The 22,180-nt window shown below is 41.7% G+C and overlaps 1 protein-coding gene across 1 annotated transcript in view; it reads right to left on the bottom strand.

Annotated features, from left to right (window-relative positions):
- USP12 (ubiquitin specific peptidase 12) overlaps window positions 1-13,919 on the bottom strand; it is an 84,110-nt gene extending 70,191 nt beyond the window's left edge. The window contains exon 1 of the mRNA XM_045566752.1: window positions 13,625-13,919. Within this exon, the coding sequence (XP_045422708.1) occupies window positions 13,625-13,672 (48 nt within the window). The 5' untranslated portion in view covers window positions 13,673-13,919. The remainder of the gene's footprint in view (window positions 1-13,624) is intronic.
- Window positions 13,920-22,180: the final 8,261 nt, after the last annotated feature.

The following is a 22,180-nucleotide window of genomic DNA, read 5'->3' as shown; positions in this document are numbered from 1 at the left end:
CAGAGAATTAAATAGAATGCATTACAGTTTTGACCTAGAATGAAACAACATGATGACAACAAAAAATGTCCATTATAAGTTAAGTGAAAAGGCATGTTGCACATAAACCTGCACAGTTGATTTTATTTGGAAAGGAAGGATACAAACACACATAATACCGTATGTTTGTATACGCACAGGTAATGTCTGGCAACATACACACACCCCCCTCACAATTCTTAGTAGCAATTATCTCTCAGGAAAGGGGCTGACCCTCCTCCTCCTTGTAGGAGATTTTTTTTAACTTTACATGATTTTGTACTTTTTTAAATGAGTTTTTTTTTTAAAAAAAAAAAAGCTTATATAAATGCAGAATTAAAAGAAACTATTACTTCCAAGGTAATAAAATGTCATATTATTCTTTAACACATTAACTGCCATGTGAGTTGCAGTTAACTAGTGCTAGTTTTGAGCCCAGAGCCTCGTGAAGCATATGTAGCTCACATCTCTTCATCTTCGGAGTCGCAAGAACTATTTTTCAAGTGGCATATAACTCACTCACAAAAAATAATAAAAAATAACAAATTTTTCATTAAATTACAAACGATCATTTTGTTTTTGAAGTTTTATCCTATTTTCCTAATAAAACACTGTGGCCCCAAGGAAAAAATAATTTTTTCTAGTGTGGCAGTCAATATGTTAACAATATGTAGAGTTAAACCTGACTTATTTATTTCCTCGTTTTGGTACTTCAAAAACAATTTATTAATTGTTAAATGACAACGGCATACCTACCACTCCATTTCTAAAAGTAACCATGTCATTATATTTCAGAGTCAATATTAAACATAGACTGTTCCCAGAAATGGCAGAAAGAAAACAGGAAACATTTACCAAACACCATTCCATGTGTACCAGGCTTATTTATTAGTGTTCTATCATTAAATTTCAGTTCTCAACTAGGCCACACCTATGCAGTCCAGCCTTCTCTACCAAGGTCCAGTAACATTTGTGGAGGGCCTTGTTAACTTTGATGTCAACCAAGAATGAGCCCAAATATTCTAACTCTGTTGAATAATCCTTCTAGATTTATCTAAATTCATCTAAACCCAAACCCTTCTACACCTGTATTTTTGATCACTGTGCGGTTTCAGCCTTGTGAAGTACCTAGCAACAGAGCCACTAAGTAGCCACTCAAGAAATGTTAGACCCCTTGCTAGATAAGTGCCTTGGGAAAACTAAACATTACAGAAGTCACAACCAACTTTACAAGGTGCGCTAAGATGACCTAAGTCATCATTGACATAAAATGGCAAGAACATCAAAATGGAGCCAGGCTGTCAGCACTGAAATAGTAGAATAACTACAACCCATTTCCAGAAGCGAAAAGGAAAGATAGTAGGCTACTAAAACAACTAACATCTGGGGTGAAAATGTGTCTCAAACAGAAGAGAGGCTTTAAGGACACAAGGAAGTAAAAACTATTCAAACATTAGATCACAAAGTACTTGGAAGGAACAGTAGCCTGAGCAAAATCCACTCTTCAATCCTTAAAGAATAAAAACAATACCTTAAATATATACAATTTTGTCAATTATACCTCAATAAAGCTGGGGGAAACTTCAATAAAAAATACACTAAATAGAGAACAAAAAAGGTGACAGATTTCACTTGTATCGTTTTAATTAAAAAGGACAATCTATAATGTCTTCAACTAAGAAGATGCAAGTATGCAAGTATGGCTAGGGCTTGACTTTCACAGGGAAAAAACAACTAAAAAAGAAAGTTGTTTCCGGTCAGCTTTTCTTTTGCGAAGTTGATTAAGTCAAGGCATCTGCTTTAATCAGTCGGGTGAGCACCACAGGTCCTCGTTCGGCTGGGTGCCAGGCGGAAGAGATGTAAGCCTCCTCAAATTTTAAAAATGCAATAAAAACACAGGAAATTAACCAGTAAACTAAAAAAAGGTGAACCGTCTTTTTAAAGAAACATACACAACTAAGGACAACAAAAATAATCACACAAATTTGCCTACCAGAATCAAAGCACAATATTTTTGGTTTTGTTTCTGGTCAGTTATATTTAGTTTTGAGACTTTGACATTTCACGATTGTTCCAAATTTTGCCCACTTTTACATAAATAGCCATGATTACACCAGTCTGAGGAAATTATCAGCCTAAATGCCCTTAAATCCATCAAGGAATGAAAGGTGAAACCACTTGATGACTATTCTTCACCTGCTCTTAGAAAAACCAAAGCTTCATTATTCAAGGCCATGAAGTCTGAAACCTTTTAAACATTACATCCTATTTCATAGAAGAGAATGCCCTTCCTCTACTATTTCAAGACACCTTCCGCATGCAAAGTTCAAAGTACTAAGGTACCACCTTAATCACCCTGGCATATGAGTATCTTCATAAAGCAAATTAAACAACCAGGGAATTCTTGCAACATCCACAAAGAAAAACTGTAAAACAATATTCTAGAAAAAAAATGTCAAAATAATTTCTTAAAAGTTACAATGCCTAGATTTTTAGGCTAAGATAATCACATACAAAGCAGAATAAATATTCATCTATATAATCTCAAATTATAAGCATATTTTCCATTCCAAAGAACAAAAGGCTTTTATTTTATTCTCTCTTTGCCCTATGACTTACACACTTTACTGCTTATTTTCCCCTGCCCAGATGGGCTCTTTCTATTTAATAATTTGAAAGAATCACAAAAGTTCTCTTTTCAGGGATTCCTAAAAAACCCAGGTAGACCAAATACTGTAGACATGGAGACAATTTACTCATTTTAATTTTAGATCTTTAAAAAAAATGTTACTAGGAGGGAATTGCAGAGTTAGCTGACATCAGAATGTAACTACTCCCTCACAGCACAAATAATTTGGCAAAGAATTTACGTCAATGAGAAAACTAAGCCCACAGATACCTTACTTCCCCCATTTTTTAAAATAGATTTAGGGAGTACAAGTTGAATTGTTTCATGTATATATACATATATATATATATATATATATATATATATATAGTATAGTGGCGAAATCTGGGCTTTTGGTGTACCCATGACCCAAATAGTGTACATTGTACCCCACAGGTACAATGTTCATCCCTCACTCCCTCCCAACCTGCCCGCTTGGGAGTCTCCAACGTCCATTACACCTGCGGTCCCTGTCACCGGTCGCATCACCGCCTGAGCTCCACCTCCTGTCAGATCAGTGGTGGCATTCGATTCTGCATTATGGTGAGTTGTATAATTCCTTCATTATACATTACAATGTAATAATAATAGAAATAAAGTGTACAATAAATGTAATGTACTTGAATCAACCCGAAACCATCCCCCCTCCCAACCCCCGTGCGTGGAAAAATTGTTTTGTATGAAACCAGTCCCCTGGTGCCAAAAACGTTGGGGACCACTGCATTACACCACTCTATGTGTCCCTGCGTAGCCACAGTTTATTTCCCACTTGTTACTGAGAACATGTGGCATTTATTTTTCTGTTCCTGAGTTACTTCACTTAGGATAAGGGCCTCTAGTTCCACCCAACTTGCTGCAAAAGACATAATTTTACTCTTTCTTATCACTGAGTAATATACCATGGGGTGTGTATACCATGTTTTCTTTACACACTCATTGGCTGATGGGCACTTAGATTGATTCTGTATCTTTGTGATCATGAATTGTGCTATGATAAACATACAAATGCAGGTATCTTTTTGATATAGAGATTTCTCTTCCTCTGGGTAGATACCCAGTAGTGATACTTTCCTTAAAAAAAAGAAAGAGAGAAAGCTGGGCACAGTGGCTCATTCCTGTAATCCTAGCACTCTAGGAGGCCAAGGCAGGAGGATTGCTTGAGCTCTGACTGAGCAAGAGCAGGACCTTGTCTCTATCAAAAATAGAAAAAATTAGCCAGGCGTGATGGCACTCGCCTGTAGTCCCAACTACTTGGGAGGCTGAGGCAGGAAGAGCCCTTGAGCCCAGGAGTTTGAGGTTGCAGTGAGCTATGATGACGCCACTGCATTCTAGCCCAGGCGACAAAAGGGAGAGACTCTGCCTGTCTGGGGGCAGGGGGGTGGCAGGGAGGGTGGAAGGCAGCAGCTCTATGAACCATAAATTCTAACAGTAAAAATATTTTTTTAAAGGTAATCTGAAACTTTGTTTCATTGATTGAGCATCTTAAGACTAGGATCATTACTCATTTTCAAACTTTGAAATGACACCTTGTCAAAGGTAACTTGTGAGCACTATCATGACTCCTGCAGTCCATTGGTATCTTCAAGGGCCTTCTATCGTCTTCTTAAGAGGGCAAGGGATCCTACCCATAATGATCATATAACAGTGATTTTAATATATATTTATAATATAAAGCATTTTCATATGTCATCTCATCTGATCTAACGGGATTATTATTATTCGATTTCATAGTTGAAACCATTTAAGTGGTCTACCCAAGAACAAATAATTAGTAAGGGACGCAGGACTCAAAGCCATACACACACACACAGAGACACACACACACATAGCTAAGAAGTTAGGGACAAAAATTCCCAAATTCTTGTTTTAAAAGAACAATTTTTGTCTCAACTATCAAAGTTGCAACATATTGGCCTAAAAATATTGTAAGGGATTTAGGAGTCAAGAAATCTGAACTTCATCCCTAGTTACTGTGGGAATGACTTTATTATTCCAGTTTGTGAAAATGAGGCTTATACTGCCTAACTTTTCCTATATCTGAATGCATCTTGAAGACGACCGAGATGATAAAGAATGCGACTAACAAAAAAAAAAAATAACTAAATGATTCTGAAATATCTCAAAAAGAAATCTACATATTGTTAGTTTTCTTAGGTATGGTAACAGTATTTTATTATTAGACTGTCCTTTTGTTGTAGGTATGTTTCTTCTTAAGCAATATTTTGTCTTTTATCCAATCTGACAGTTCCTTTAATATAACGCAGGTAAGTTTAATTCATTTAGATTTATTATGATTAAAGAACTAGAGCTTATTTTTTCCACCTATGTTTTCTGTTTATCATTCTTTTTTTACTTTTCATCTTGTTTTTCCTATTTTCCTGCCCTCAGAGTTTGAATGACAAGGTTTAAACTTCTGCTCATTTGGAAGCAAGAAAATGCACTTCTTGTGTGGGTGTACGTTCATCCTTAATTTTTTAACACTCATGAATAATTTTAAATTTTCTGATAGTGATTATTTTGTTGGCTCCTAAACAAGAATGAGGCCCTTAACAAGTTTTAACTACCCACTGAATAGTCCTTCTGCCCCACCCATCTTTGTTATTGCTGTCATTTTCTTTTTTAAAACGATACAATTTTTAACAATCAATATAATTGAATTTACCAACACCTTTTTATCAATTCCATTGTTTCTTATATCTCCCCAACTTTCCTCTGGAATTATTTCCTCTGGCTAAATACAAATTTTAATGATTATCCAAATGAGAATCGATAGTTGGTAAACTCCTTTGGTGTTTCTAAATATGCCCCCTTCCTACTTCATTTCTCATAAGACCTTTTCATGCCAAACCACCTACAGAACATAAAAGTAACCTATTATCCCATGACTCTATAGCTTTGCTCACACATGGTTTCCCATCCCTCCATGTCCACACAATAAATGATCGTTCATCTTGTAAACAAGTCCAAATCTCTTCCATGAAGCATTTTCCTGAAGTCCTCTTCTCTCTCGCAGAAACAATCTTTTCTTTCACACATATTTACCATTACTTATACTAATAAAAAGTTGCACATTGCACTCATTTGTATTATGTTTATCCTCTATAACTGGGGTCCCCAACCCGAGGCAGCAGCAGACTTGGTGGCCTGTTAGGAACCTGGCTGTGAATCACTGCCTGAGCTCCGCCCCACCCCACCCGACTCCTGGTCCACAGAAAAACTGTCTTGCATGAAAAACTGTCTTCCATGAAACTCTGGAACCAGCGGCACAGCAGGAAGTGAGCAGCGGGCAAGCTAGGGAAGCTTCATCTGTATTTACAGCTGCTCTGCTCCCCATCCCCGGCATCACCACCTGAGCTCTGCCTCCTTCCCACTCAATCCGTGGAAAAATTATCTTCCATGACACAGGTCCCTGGTGCCAAAAAGGTTGGGGACTGCTGCTCTGTATCACCAGAAGTAAAGCTGGTTCCCAATCTTTTTCTCATTGGGGCACATACAGAAAACAGTATCTGCAGAGCCTCCAAGAATACACAGACAAGTCTGCTCTCACAGGACTGGGACTGGCTGAGCGTCTCTGACCAACCCAGTTACACCTCCTGGCTGCCCCCACCCCCATTACTTTCTCAGCACAAATGTAACCCATTCAGGACACACTAAAAGGGAAGCTCCATAAGACCAGAGCTTATCATAGTCACCTTTATATTCTCAGAACCCACATACACCCTGATATAATGTAGGTCTCCATGAATACTTCCTGAAGGAAAAACCACTCTCTACAAAAACCAAAAATAAACAAACAAAAAAACACTATTAGCTTAAAAAAATGCCTCCCCTCCAACCATGAAAAAACTCAATCACTATCAGGCAGAGGTTTATTAGATCACTAAAATAAAAAGTACTACAATAAAATCAAAGGTAACAATATTCTAACTCCACTGAAAAATGCTATGATTAAACCACTATTTATGAGTAGGGAATGCATAGATGGTTCTTGCACCTATGAAGCATTTCAATAAGAACATCTGTCAGCTATAACTGACAAATAACATCTACTTCTTGTTTTAAACTGGAAATAAATTTTTATAGGTAGGCAGCTTCAGACACGTGGATTACTACAGATGGAGAATCTAGGCAAGCTCATACATCTCTTCTTTAGACACAACACACTTTTTAGAAGAAGCTAATGATCTTTCTTACAGAGACGCAAAGGATAAGCCAGTGAACACAGGGCTACAGGACCTCACAGTCAATCATGTTCTACATTACACATCTTACACTTTACACTATCACAAGTCTTCTTGATTACTTTTGTGAAAGCAAAGACTTAAGAGTTTTTCTTCCAAAACAATTTAGATAAACTATCACTCTCACCTCCTTCCAATACAAATTCTATGCATAAAATAGTAAATGATCTAATGGTATACACAGGTATTTTCAACAATCCTGGGTCTCTGAGAGTTTTCAATTCAGCAATCCATAATCTCTCATAATATCTAGCTCTTACAATTTTCTCCCAACACCTTAAAGTACTGCAGAGATATGTGAATATATTACGCTCTTCCAGCCCATGAGAGAGGGAAAGCAGGTTTCAGACAAGATATGTAAGAACAGGGTGGGTTAAGTGCAGCATAAACCAATGAGAGATGTTATTCCAGTAAAGGATAGGGACATAAGGGAATTAAGTATAATAGTACAGCCTCAGAAAACAACAGAAGAACCTGAAAGGGACTAAGGCCTGTAGCTGACCTTAATACACACAACCTTGTTCTAATAATGACAAAAAGCTGGCATGCTTTTTTTTTTTTCAGTATAAGGTAAGATTCTTTTTCTAAAAGTAATATTCCCAACTTATCTAAACTTCTAAAACATGTTTGAGGCTGTTGCAAATTAGACCAGCTAATTTTGTTCCCAGACAAAAGGAATAAAATCTCTTTCTACAAACTATTCAAAGCAGGGAAAGACAATATACATCCTTAGCTTTATTGTTATAACTTAATCCACTTAATTTCAAAATAAATTAGTGCTTCCTCAGAGGCATATATTACAAATCAACCTAATGTTTCTTACGATGAAAATGAACTGACATAATTGTATTTCATAAAACAAATTTCAATTTTGGTTAGTATTTGTTGAGCTAACAGTAATTAGTAGTGCCAGTAAGTACTTCTTACCACACACAGGGGAGCAAATCACTATACGAGGTTAATGACAGTAACAGCCAACACGACATAGTGATTACCATGACCAGGTACTAGTCTACTAGATGTTATTTTACCACCAGCTTATAGGTAAGGAAACCATGGCAAAGAGAAGTAACCTCCAAGGTCATACTCACAGCTAGGGAAATAAATGTGGAATCTCAAAAAAGTTCAAGTCCTTTTTTTAAAAAAATGGTATTGGCAAAGAAAAAAGTGCCAAAAATGAGTAAACAGCTTTGAGAATTAGCCTGTCAGTGATTAAAATGGTGATATCACTAACCTCTAGTAAATGGTTATAAATAAAAATATATTTACTTTAGACTGTAATTTTCCATAAATTCTATAACATTAAAAAAACTTGGAAACTAGGCAAAATTCATATTTAACTACGTCAAATTCCATTCTCTTTATATTATCTAAAACATGACTAGAGCTCCCAAAATGATGACAATGATATCAATAATCATTTATAAACTCTCAAAGGATCAGAATTTTCGATTCACAAGGAAACAATTATATAAGGAATATTTATTAAAGATCATCTAGTCCAATCCCTTTATTTCACAGATGAGAAAAATCAACTCAGAAAGTTTTAAGAGACTTTCCCTTACACACACATCTAAATGTCAAAATCTGGACTAAAATTTACCTTCTAGTACAACTGTTCTTTTTATTATACCATGCTGTCAAATACATAATGAAATACTATATTAAGTTTCTGGAATAGGGCTACTAAAAGAGGAACCAAAATAAAATTAGATCATTTCAATCTAAAAAAATTAAGGTTTATGGAAAAGAATTATACAAAGTATACAAATGCTCAATCTTTCCAGAGACAGTAAAAGTTTCAGAAGAGCTAGAATATGACTTTAAAGGTAGGGAAAAAGGAACTTAGTAAGGGACAAAAGGAGGTAGACTCTATCTTTGGGGACTTGGTCAAAAGCCTAAAATCAAATAAGACAACAAGATATGTTGTGACAAAGTCTGGCTGAAACTGGCCAACATGGATCACGGTAGGGTAGATAATTAACCTACTTCGAGATCTATTATAAAATTAGCCAAAGGTGGAAGGAGAAAGCCACCAGGAGGTAAGGAAAGCCACATAAGACCATATTTATACACACTATACATAACTGAATATGGATTTGAAACTATAGTTTGTAAGCATGTTAGAAGTTTCAGATCCTAATAGTCTTACCTTTATGATAACTAAGTGCCTAATATTAGAATAAACCCACCATCTCTTACAACTTTACCCTCTAATAATCACTAAACACATAACCCGTCAACAACTTAGTATGCTATTACCGAGTTAATCTTGCATCTCATCATTTGAAAACATTAAACTCCCCAAGTTTACCCTAAAATTGAGCAAATTTTAAAAGTAACATGATGATCACTTATGGGAAAACAACGTAAAATTGTATCTAGGAAATATAACTCAAGTTTTATAAATGTCAAAATATGCTCTAGAAGGTAAAATAAGTTATATTCTTCTTGCTATCTATATTTTCCAGATTTTCTACAATGAGAATGTATCATTTTTAATGTCCAAAATATATCTTAGCTAAATTCAAAAGATCAGTAGGCTTACATAAAACTTTTACAATACTTTTTCTAAATGGTCTGTTTCTACTAAGCTCAAACATTTCCTTGACCAATCATTTATATGATAGAAGACTCCTTATTTTTCAGACTTTCTTTCTTCTTAAGTCAACATTTATAGTATATGCAGCAAAAATTGGATGAAACAATAGCAACTCACATTTGAATGCTGCTATCATAAAAGCACTTTTACTAATAAAATATTAATAAAAATAATTTTATTAATAAAAGAATTACATCCACCCTATTTCTTGAGAAGGAACAAGGAATTTTATTATTGAATGTAATATTCTGGTTACCTAAAGAAATTCTTTTTTTTTTTTTTTTTTTTTTTACCTAAAGAAATTATCACACATGCACACACCCTCAACAAAGCATGGACTTTGATACCCTCCCCCCATGTTCCTTTTTTTCCCCACAGCGATGATAAATCGCACTGACCACACATACTCTTACCTGGACCCCCAGTGAGTCTCAGACAATGAGAAAAAGCAAATAGCCAACTTTACCTATGCCTTTTCTTCAGTAAGTAGTTTAAAGTTGACCATGCTCAAGGTGCTGTGCTAGGCACAGGCTTTCTCAGAAATAAAGCCTGCCAGACTCACTTAGCACCTAACTTGTGGCCTTGGCCTCATTAACACCATGTTCTAACGGATCTATCTCACCCCCTTGTGACTAGGGGTGGGCAAGCAGCCAGGCCAGTGCCATCCCAGGATCTAACTCCACCCACCCCCTGCAGCAATTTCTCCTTTGCCCAATCCCCTTCTGGGACAATCCCTTCCCAACAATCCCTTCAGAGACAATACTGGTAACAGTCAGAGCTAACATTTATGGAGCTAGCAGTTAAGTAGTATCTGCCTCCTTGTAGCAACCATGCCGGACCACCCAGATTAGCCACCAAATACTGCTCTGTGACCTCCACTTCAATAGCAAAACAGAGTCCCTCTACATATACTCTGCCACTTTTCCCATTATTTCACACTTATTAATATTAAATATTAGGAAGCTACTCTTTGCCAGGCCCTTAAGTCTGAAACTACTTCAAAGGCAAAGCAAAACACTATGTGATACTGAAAATGTATTATTTTATGGACAAACAAAAAAAAGCATTTCTAGAGGGAACTTCGGAAGTTTATTCATTGCAATCTAAACGTAATCACTCATTTAGAACAGGCTATAATGCTAACTTAAGAAAAACAAATTTTACTAATTTTCATATGTAAGCAAAACAATAGTGATCTAAAATAAGACATAGCTAAAGAATTGTTTTTAAGTTACTTAACTCAATTAAGGTATTACAGATTTGCCCAGGTACCTTATTTTGACAAATGAAAAAATTACATACACTTCAGTATTTATAGAATAAAATTTCAACTCATCCTAAATGTTTTCACAGCTGCTGATTCTCTGAGAAGTATCATTCTCTTTAAGTCCAGCCCATCTTCTCTCCAACAATACACTCACACACCCCCACTCTCATCTCTGTTTCACCAAACTCACTGCAGGACACAGGTAGGAGGAATGAATGACTTTGAGAAACTTGTTCATTGTAGGCAGAAGTGAGTGCTCCAGATCAAACTGCAGAAATAAACGATCGTCCTTCCCCTTAAGGCCCTCACAATCTAATAAGAGAAGAGGGGGAATTTTACAACATAATAAGAATGGTAAGTACCACCGAGATTACAAAAATGAAATTACATGAGGAGGACAGAGGGTAGGCTGGACAGGGGTAGGCTTATTCAAGTAAGGCTAACTGCTTGAGACAGGTACAAACCCGCCAGACAAAGACAGGAAAAGTGTTTCAAGCCTAGCAAAGCAGCAACTACAAAGGCACAAAGGTTAAGTATCTTTGTTTTTCTTCATCATCAATTTTGCAATTCTCAGAAGATGGATGGCAACTTTCTTTAAAGAATAGGAGTAAAGGCCAGGTGCGGTGGCTTATGCCTGTAACCCCAGCACTTTGGAAGACCAAGGTGGGAGGATCACTTGAGGCCAAAAGTTCCAGACCGGCCTTGGCAACATATCAAGACCGTCTCTACAAAAAAATTTTAAAAAGACTGCAAATTACCTTGAGGTATTTAGCACTAGTTTGGGAATGCATGAGAGAGAACATATTCAAATATGAATACAGACACACCCAATTTTAATAGTACCTTTGGAACAATCTCATTTGGCCAGGCACTTTCTGTATTTGCCAATACACACACAATACATGTAATGAATGCACCTGAGTGGATGTCCTAGAAAGAGCTTCAGCATTTGACATCCTGGAGATCAGAATCCCACTTACTCTATGTGTGACCTTGGCAAATCCATGTCTCATTGTTCTAATCTTATTTCGGTAGACATTTATTAATGTTTATTTGAATATTGTTTGTCTCCATCAACAGGAATGTAAACACCATGAAAGCAGGGACTGTCTGGATGACGACTGTATCCCCAGCACTCAGCAAGTCTCTAGCATTTAGTTGGTGCCAAATGTATACCTGATATACAATACTTGAGTGAATGAACAACAGTAAAGAGCATCAAACCACTCCTGAAACCTTAGACTTTGACAATGAACTATGACTCCACGATGGGTAGAGCTCAGCAATATGGAAAAATTATCACAGTATAAGTCCTAATTATCACATTTTTTGAGATTGAATAAGATAATAATTGGCATATCTGAAGACAATTAGTGCAAAGAATTCTTGGAAAATCGTTTTAATGTAGTCCCTTTAATACCAATGCTTTCCTAAAATGTAAATTGTGAGAAAGAACAATCATCCATTTGAGGATATAAATTCTTCAATGATTCATCCTTCAGTATGATTTCTTTAAGACCGCAGATTTTAAGTCCACCTGATTGCAGCCATGCTTTATACTGTTCCCCAGCGTGCAGTAAAGAATGTGCTTTCATAGCATCTTTCTGATCTGATTCACCACTTGTTAAAGAAAAATACATAAAATGTACCACGCTTAGATGGAAGCTTGCTTGGGGATCTCCTATATAAAATCGGTTGCATTTTTTTAAAGGGGCCAGTGAGACATGAAACAGAAAATTTCATAAGTCTTTAGTAACATAACCACTAGGCCCACGTTGCAAAGAAGAACTTTTTTCGGCGATGACTCATAAATTAGGATCCCTATAGATAAGCTCATAAGGAACTAATGAAACTAATTTGTCTCATCATGTGGAAAACTGTGGTCCTTTTGCCCAAGCACGAAACACCAAGTTTTAAACGCGCCCACGTTTTGCTGAATTCGGGACTTTCAACGAGCATTAGCACTTTTCCCTTATTTAAAAGCCCCAATAAAACAAATACAATCGCCCTTGCAGTCAGTCCCTGCACAGACATACGGAAAAGCCACACACAGATGTGCCTGGTGTATTGAAGTAAACAAATGACAGGAAAGCTAATGCTGCTTTTCAAGATTAACGCGGATTCCCAGTGACAAGACTGCCACCTGGACACATGGCTGGAAACGCGAGAGCTCGTGCCTTTGAGAGAGTAGAAAATGGAGAAAATTTCAACCGCACTTATTTAAAGTTTCCACCCTTGCACACACCCCTTTCCCCCAGGCCGGGGTCGGGCCCTCGGCCGCGCCAGCGGCGCGAGGAGGAAATCTGCACTTGACTTCCGTCCTCTCCTGGGGCGGGAATGAGCGCCTGCCCACCCCGTCCGAGACCCTTCCTTCCTGCCCGCAGACCCCCGCCTGCCCGGGGACACCTCCCCGCTCGGCGCACGGCCACACGGAAACGGAGCCGGCGCTGCTCCGCGTCCCCTGCCCCGCGACCCCAGCCTGGGGCCGCGCTCCGGCCCGCACGCGCCCACCCCCGCGCCCCCACAGGCCGGGCGCGCCTCGGCCCCCGGCCCCGCGCCGCGGGAAGGCTGGAGCAGCGAAGCCACCCGCCACGTCCAGTGCGGTCGCCCCCTCACGGCCACCTCGCGCCGCCCCGGCCCGCCGGGCGGCTCCCCCTCCCCCGCCGCCGGGGCGGCTAATCCCCCGCGCTCCCGGCCCGCGCGCGGTCCAGCCGCCCCCGCCCGCCGCCGGCCCCCGCGCCAGGCCCCGCGGTGAGGGGCGGGAACCAGCACCGCGGCGCCGCCGCAGGGGTCCCGGGCCGCCCCCGCCGGGCGCCCGCAGCACCTACCATGGTACAGATGGAGGCGAATTTGGAGACTGTCATTAGGATTTCCATCCGCCCAGCGCCATCTTCCACCCAATCACGGCGGCGGCGGGCGGGGGAGGAGGGGAGCCGGGCCGCCCGCTCGCACCGCAGCCCGCGGGCGGACCCCGAGCCGCCGCGGACCCACGCACCGGGCCTGCTGGGCTGCCGCTGCCGTCGTCGCCGCCGGCGCTCAGGCACTCCCGGCCTCGGGCCCCAGCCCCCGCCTGCCGGCCGCCCGCCCGCCCCCGGCTCCGCCCCGGCGCAGGGCGCAGCCGCTGCCTCGGGCCCCGCGCCTGCCCGCGAAGCCTCCCGCCGCGCACCCCGCCCAGCGGCTGGGAAGCGGCTGCGCCGAGGCCCTAATGCACTGTCTGCCCGCAGCTGCGCTGCCCAGCGGCCCCGCCCGTGCCCGGACCGCCCCGCGCGCAGCCCCGCCCACCCCGCGGCGCCCGCCCCCGCGGCCCGGGAGCGCGAGTGCGGAGCTCGGGCCCGGCCCCACCCCGCGCGCGGCCGGGGGCGGGGCCGGGGGCGGGGCCGGGCGGCAGCTCCTGCCCGCGTCCCTCGCGGTCCTAGAGCGGGTGCGTCGCAGGCGCCGGCTGCGGAGGGGGAGCCGTGGGTGGGGGAGGCCCCGGGCGCTGCGGGGGCGACGGCGGGGACGTGAGTGACTCCTGGCGGGAACTGACTCGCGACGCCCTGCCACGGGCGGAGGGACAGCGAGTCCCCGCTTCCAAAACAGGAAACGGAGGGTAACTCTGGTTGGGGTGGAAGGAAACTTGCTTCTGTACGATGAAGATATCCCGGGCATGTGTCCCAAGCACTTGGTTTGTTTCTTTTGCATATGTTGGGTGACTCACCTGGGTCAAACACCGTAACTTAGAAACACACAAAGTAATTAAATAAAAATGAGGTAAAGAACAAATTACATATGTTTGACTCTGAATTATAGAAGAAAGGCAAGTAATGGAGAGGAGCGAATCCTGCCTGCCTGTTGGCAGTAAATTTAGAATATATTTCTGAATGTCTGTACATGGAGCTGCAAAATGAGGACGCTCAGCCCAGCAGTGATGATGATGTTACCGGAGACACTAAGTCCCACCAGTAAGACAATGTCCCGTGAGAAATACTTGAGCAGTTAGCTGGCTTGATGGATAGTTCCTCTTTTCCAGTTTTATGAAATTCATCATTGCACCCTGTTCTCCACGTCTGGCGGCTCAGCGTTATTTTTTCCCATCTGAAAAAGTAGTTCAAGTCAGTAGAATAACTTCATAAATTCTATTAGAAAGCCCGTGAGACTTTTTGGTTGGCAAACCAGTGATGGGGTGCTTTTCTGGGCTGAGCATCTGAATTCAGACAAAGCTCTAAACTCAGGGATGCTTCACCTCACCGATTCAAAGCATTCGAAAAACAAAGCAAAGCATTCAAACAAAATTTAGGTGAAAAATAGATTTCTGGTACATGAATTCTGTTTCCATAGTGATTCCATTATAAGCTTGCTTGGGGGGAAAAAATGCAGAATGAATATAGCCAAGTCCCATGGTAGCCGGCCTGGTTCTCCAGGCACCTGCCTCAGTGGAAGCAGGGCCCCTTCCTCTCCACCCCGATGCCCACTTCCCTCTGTGTACTTGCAAGCATCACCCACCTGAATTCTTTCTTGCTGTGTCCTACCCCGTTCACATGTGAGCTTCTACATTCTCAGACCTGTAGGACCTTCCTGGGCCTCATCCCAGTGTCACCATGCCCCTGAACCCCATGTGTCTTGCCCATTTTGAACAGTGTCTGTTGTCATCCTGTCCTCCCCACTTGCTATTCTACTCCAGCAAACAGGTGTAATGTGCCAGAATTTGAGCCCTGCCTCCATCCATGCTGCCCACCAATATGCCTCCTTGTTCATATATCCCAGCTCGTCACAGGAACAGAAACCACAGCCTTACACATAAGTTTATATAAGACCAAGGCCTCTTAAAAATGGATTTCTGGTAGAATTAACTGGAGTTGTGTCTAGTTGATGTTAGAGCCATCTAAATTCACAGGTAATGTCATAGAACCTAACTGCAGAGCCTCACAATGCCTCTAGTCGATTGGAGAGGCACAAACAACAAGGTTCTCCTATGTACTAGGTGTTGTACTAGGGTGGTCTTTATTCTATGTAATGCAGTTGGAGATTATATTTGGCTGAGACTCCACACTTTTGCACCCAGAGCTTGGAAAGGGTAATCTGGTTTTAGAGGACAGTTTTTAGCTGCAGCTGTATCTGCTTTACAAAGAACTTCATTGTGCCTAGCAAAAGATGAGTTTGTGTACAACTGATTCCTTTTGGGTCTTTCTGAATGTGTAAGCTGCAAAATACACCCAGATACCTCCAGGGACCAAGCAAGTAAATGAACTAGGGCCAACCTTAATTCATTTGGCTAGCACAGCATTTTAAAATGTTTTCATTTGAATACTTTCACATAATCCTGCACTTTTCAATTCCTTACAGGCCACCTCATATTTTCTATCATTCATCGTGTCTCCAGTTTACCACAGGTCACTTAATATATTTCGGCCACCTCTCTTCTCCCTGAAGGCATGTGGCTTTGCAGCAGCTCACGTAAATGAGCGAAGCTTTGCCTGTGATGGGGTAGGAAGGAAAGTGGTGGGGAGGAGAGAAAGAAGGGTCATAGACATTCACGATGACAGGGATCGAGGATTTATCCATGCACTAAGTATTTTATCCAACGCTCATAACAACTCAGAGAAGCAGGTGTTATGATTATCCTCACTTTCTAGATGAAGAAACCCAGGCACAGAAATAACTTTTCCAAGGTTGTGTAATTAGTAAGATATGGAACCAGAACTTGAACTTGGCTCCAGACACCAAAACTGTGTCCTTTCTGCTCTACTGGCTTTTTGTTTGTTTTTGTTTTTAGAGACAGGTTTTGCTCTGTCACCCAGCCTGGAGTGCAGTGGCACCATCATAACTCACTGTAACCTCAAACTTCTTGGGCTCAAGGATCCTCCCATGTCAGCCTCCCAAAGCACTGGGATTACAGGCATGAGCCCCATCACCTGGCCTTGACCGTCTTTTGTAAAAGTACCTCATTTTGATTCTGGCAGGATGAGGTTGAGAGGCACTGACTCCTTTGGGACTTGCATACAAGTTTAAGCTGCAAAATACGTATACTCAAATACTTATTTTGTCTTCTCTTCCTCACCTGTAAAATAAGGGTAGTAATTATGTTGCAAGGATAAAAGATGGAGAATAAAACATGGAGATGTGTTTAGAATAGTGCCTAGCACTCAACATAAAGTGGAGAGCTTTGAATGAACAAAGTCAACATTTTAAAAGTCAGGGTGGGCAATACAGCCCTCAGGCTACCAGTTTGCTCCTTCAGATTTAATGAGCCCCTGCTATGTGCCAGTCACCTAATTAGTACTTTAGATACATTTTCCAATGTAACCCTTACACTGACCTTGCAGATCCATCATTTTATGATTATTTTATACACGAGGGAGTATGACATTCATCATTGCACTACTCACCAGAGCAGGGCTGGGATCCACTCCCAGAGGCTCTCCCCTTCTCTACCCAGCCTGTTGACAGTTGAATGAATCAGCCTTCTTGGTGGCATTAATTAATATCACCCAGCGGTCCAGCAGTAGATGTCAATCAAACCAATAATGTTCTTTTATTAGTTTGAATCAACAAATCAGTGACTTACTTTTCAAGGCTGACTTCTCATTCAGACAAGTAAATCTGCATTATCTACACAATGGACACATGCCTGATAGACGCTGGGCAGGATAGCACATAGCCAATATATCTAAAACTTAGTCATTATTTAAATAGAAGTTTAAAAGAAGAGGGCTGAATGCACAACCCTGTTATACTCTATTTAAAAGTGAAATGTGGGTTCATTCATTAAAACAAGTATCTATTGATCATCTACTGATGAATAAGAGAAATCTGTGCCCTCAGGAAGGACACACTCCACTGGGTTAGTCAAGTGATTTTTATGGAAAATGAGCTGAGAGAATGAAGAACCAAGTGCTGTTAGCTCTGAGGAGGGTGGAACCGGCTCTGCCTACAGGGGGGACAAGCTGAGGACAGCTTCACACTCTGGTCGAGTAGGATGGAGGGGAGGGGGATGTGGTCTCCCAGGAGAGGGAAAGCTGTCTGCAGGAGCACAAACTGGAAGGTGAGTGGGATGTGCCCACAGCTGCAGCTTGGGGGGTGTTGCAGGGAGTTTGTGGAGTTGAGTGTGGAATATCAAGAAGACAAATCGACCTACAGTGACCCAGCAAATGTTATGGTCTCTAGCATCTCCACTGTCCTGTCCACCAGTAATAAGTGGTGGAATTTGCCTACCTTAAAACCTATTCCTAGGCCAGGTACGGTGGCTCATGCCTATAATCCTACCACTTTGGGAGGCTGAGGTGAGAGGATCACTTGAGGCCAAGAGTTCAAGACCAGCCTGGGCAGCATAGCAAGACAAAACAAGATTTTAAAAATTAGCTAAGCGTGATGTCCTGTGCCTATAGTCCCAGTTACTCGGGAGGCTGAGGTGGAAGAATCACTGGAGCCCAGGAGTTTGAGGCTGCAGTGAGCTATGATGACACCACTGCACTCCAGCCTGGCAACAAAGCGAGACCCTGTCTCTTAAAAAAATAAATAAATAAATAAAACTTGTTCCCTTTTCTTCATAATATCAGTTTGGAATCCCAGTCTTGCAATTTGTTGTTGAGACTCAACATGGTAGAGAATTTCAAGGAGACGTCAAACCAATAGATTCATCGCTAACAAGGAAACCTTTTCTTTTGGTGGACACAGATGCAGACCAGAGTATTTTCTTTGTCTACTTACGTCCTCATTAAGCAGTGTCTGACTAGAGGAGACGGACAAGATGCTGGTGAGGATAAGGCAATCAGTTCAGCTGTTTAGAACAAGTTCAAAAGCTGCTGAGCTTAACTTGAGAAAGGGATGCCTTTTCAAATGCTTTCATTAGCCACTCTTTTCTTCTGTGGAAAGAGGGAGGCAGAGAAAGAGAGAAAGAGAGAGAAAGAACGCACCATAAAGTGTAAAACACATTGACAACCTTGGACACAAGCGTGATGCCTTCGGGTCACTCAGCTATTCAGCAAGATACAGTATATCTGGATTCCATTTATTTAGTCAGTAAATATCAGCTGAGTACCTCTGACTTATGAAGGCTTTCTGGCAGAAACTTAAGGAACAAGAGTCTTGCCCTCAAGACGTTTGCCGTCTAACTGAAGAAAGAGGATATGTACACAAACAACTTTAAATTAGACAAGAGCCAAGGGTGGAATTTATATTATTACAAGGGTTTAGAGAAGACAGTGATTGTTTCTTCTGTAGGTCATCAAAAATGCTACCACAATACTAGAGTCTTCCCTCCTGCTCTTCCTCCTTTTTTCTTCTCTCCTCCTCCTCCTTCTCCTTCTCTCCCTATCTTTCCAGCTTTATCTCACACCTCTCTCCCCTCATCCACTGTGTTCCTCCATTTTGTTCCTAAAACACCAACAAGTCCGTGGCACCTCTGAGCCTTTGCATTGGCCGTTCCCTCTCCCTGGAACACTCTCTCCTTTCTTTTTTGCACGGTAGCCTTTCAGCATCAGACCTCAACTCGCATGTCACCTTCTCAAGGAGACCTGGGCTAACACCAGATCCCCTCTTCTCAGTGTGAACTCATGAGAACCAGGAGCATGTCCATTTGCGTAGCTCTGCTCCCAATGCCTGGGAAAGAACAGTTAGTGCTCGATAAATACTTGTTACTGAGTGAACTGCACCTGATAAATACCTACACTTTAAGTGCGTCCAACTCCAAAGCAAATAAAAATAATTCTGATACATGGAGGCGTCTTATCTTCTGTAACCAATATAATAAATGTGAAGGCTCCTCAAGCACTACACAATATTCTACCTGCTTCTCGGACTCTCATCTTCAGGCTGCAGTTTGCCATTTTCTCCTTAGCATTTGCTCAACTCTAATGAGAAAGTTCATCAGAAAAAAAAAAATAGCACAAGAAAATGCAACATCCTCTAGACTCCAAAAAGCCTCCAGCACCTTTGTCTAACATCCTCCATCCTAACTCTGATTTTCTTTACTTGTGCTTTGAAGTCTTTTCTATGAATATAGTGTCTGCGCTCTCTTTACTTCCTATTTCTCAAATTTCTGAGAGTAGTTTTTCTATATGCTTTACCAGAGGTTATGTTTGAAGTTTGCATTGTAAAAGTTTGGCTTTAACTTGTGATTTTACTGTCACTTTCACATTCAAATTTGCATCTTAGCACCCAACAGGGCCTCTCTGCCATTTGAGCTTCATCAGCCCACCTAGGGCACCCAGCAAGGGGTAGTGTGCCACCCGGGGGTTTCCTGTAATGCTCCAGCTGCTGCCTCAGTTGAAAGAAGTAGACGTGGCTTCCACTTCTTCTTTTTGAAATAATACTCTATTGAAATAGCTAAGCATTGCAATGTGAAGCAAAAGCAAAACTTCCAAAATAAATTTAGCATAAAGAAACTCCTGTCAGATACACAAAACTGTTACTGGTGGTTTCCTGAAATTGAGGAAGTAGAAATGGGTGAGCCGGGGAGGACAAGGTGCAAGAGGGAATTTTTACTGTATACTTTTTGAGTTTTGACCCATATGAATGTATAACTATTTCAAAAACTAAGTAAATTTGAGTGTTTCTAAAACTTAAAAGACAAATTTATGTGACATTATTCTAAAATTACTAGGCATAATTTATAATTTTTTGTTTTCTTTTTTATGTGTTTATTTATTTTGAGATAGAGTCTCACTCTGTTGCCTGGGCTAGAATGTAATGGCACAATCTAGCTCACTGCAACCTCAAACTCCCGGGCTCCAGCGAGCCTACTGCCTCAGTCCCCCAAGTAGCTGGTACTACAGGTGTGTACCACCACGCCCAGCTAAGTTTTTCCATTTTTAGTAGAGGCAGGGGGTCTCACTCTTGCTCATGCTGGTCTCAAGCAATCCTTCCACCTCAGCATCCCAGAGTGCTAGGATTACAGGCATGAGCCACCGTGTCCGGCCAACTTTTACTTTTTAAAAGTAACTTATCATGAGCCTAGTTTAAATATGATTCCTCTCTGCCTAAGTAGAATCCACACTCCAACTCCAACACTCCTTCCTTAGGACTCTCTCAGGGCTCTTATTTTCTGCCTTCATTGGCTCTGACTCTCCTAGTAAAGAAAGACAACAGTCTCTTTCCCCGTGAACAAAAGGGCGAGCATTCCTTTGCCTGCTTTAGGAGGGCTAGCCTTGGGTTGTCTTTCCAGCGCAGCCATTAAAAGGAAGAAGTTTTGTGGGAGGAAGGGAAGTGAACTGAGAAATTTCTCTCTATTCTCACGTTTCTGGCGCTCCATCCTCAAGACTCAAACAGAAAAGAGATGCGGTGATCACCTGCCCATCACCTGCCCACAGAGCAGGGGCCACCTTTTCCTCGGCAGGGGAAGAACACTTGCCCTTCTGAGCTCCTCTCCATCTCAACCTTCTCCAGTTTGTTTGGCTATTTTTTTTAGGGGAATTTGCTTTAGCCTTCCCCAATTCCTTCTTGTCAATTGTGCCAGGAATGTTGTGCACTGAAATTTACTTTTTTTTTTTTTAAACAAAAATTGCACACGGGAGCAGAGATATATCTGCCTCCTGGCACAAACCTTGAGTTTACACAAATGACAGATTTACTAGAATTTCTTCAAGTAGGTCTTTCAGGTAACAGGGAAATGCATACCTATCTCTCACAGCTCAAGCCGGGGCTGCTTCTCTGTCCAGCCTGTGGCAGACTGGTGCACGATGTCCGCAGAGCCACCTCCTCCTCTCTTCTGCTGCCTGTAAACAGCAAAGACTTCTTCATTTTAAGGATTCTGTGGTTAATCATTCCTGGGAAGTAGGAAACAGACGACAAAAAAACGAATATGGGAAAGTAAACGTTTATAAAGCTCTAGAGTAGTAGTGGTTGACCCTGAATTACTAGAGGGTTCCAGGGTAAGGCTTAGGGTGTCAGAAGGCTTGACTGAATCTCCCAGTGCCCCCAACTCTCCCCATAACTCAAGATGTTCAGTTTGTGATTCTGAACAAGCGCTTAACCCTCTCAGCTCCAGTTTCCTCATTGTGCACTGGTGAAAACCCCCACCTCGTCAGGCTGTTGAAGGATTAAATAGGATATTGCACGTAAGCTCTCAGCACCAGGCCAGGCCCACAGGACGAAGGAGATAAAAAGAATGCATGGCTGTTCACCCGTAATCTTTTCCCTCTCCTCTTCTTAGCAAGACAATTCAGTCAAAATAGCTTGTGGGCTTGATGTGGGGGCTCAGGCCTGTAATCTTGGCACTTGGGGAGGCTGAGGCGGGAGGATCGCTTGACCCCCGGCGTTGGAGGTTGCAATGAGCTATGATCACATCCCTACACTCTAGTCTGGGCACCAGACCAATAACCAAAAGGTGGAAAAACAACCCGTGTGTCCATAGACAGATGAATGGATAAACAAAATGTAGTATAAACATACAATGGTATATTATTCAG

The sequence above is a fragment of the Lemur catta genome, chromosome 13 (genome assembly GCF_020740605.2).
Source record: "Lemur catta isolate mLemCat1 chromosome 13, mLemCat1.pri, whole genome shotgun sequence".
NCBI classification, from domain to species: Eukaryota; Metazoa; Chordata; class Mammalia; order Primates; family Lemuridae; genus Lemur; species Lemur catta.
This window is presented reverse-complemented; position numbering and strand designations above follow the sequence as displayed.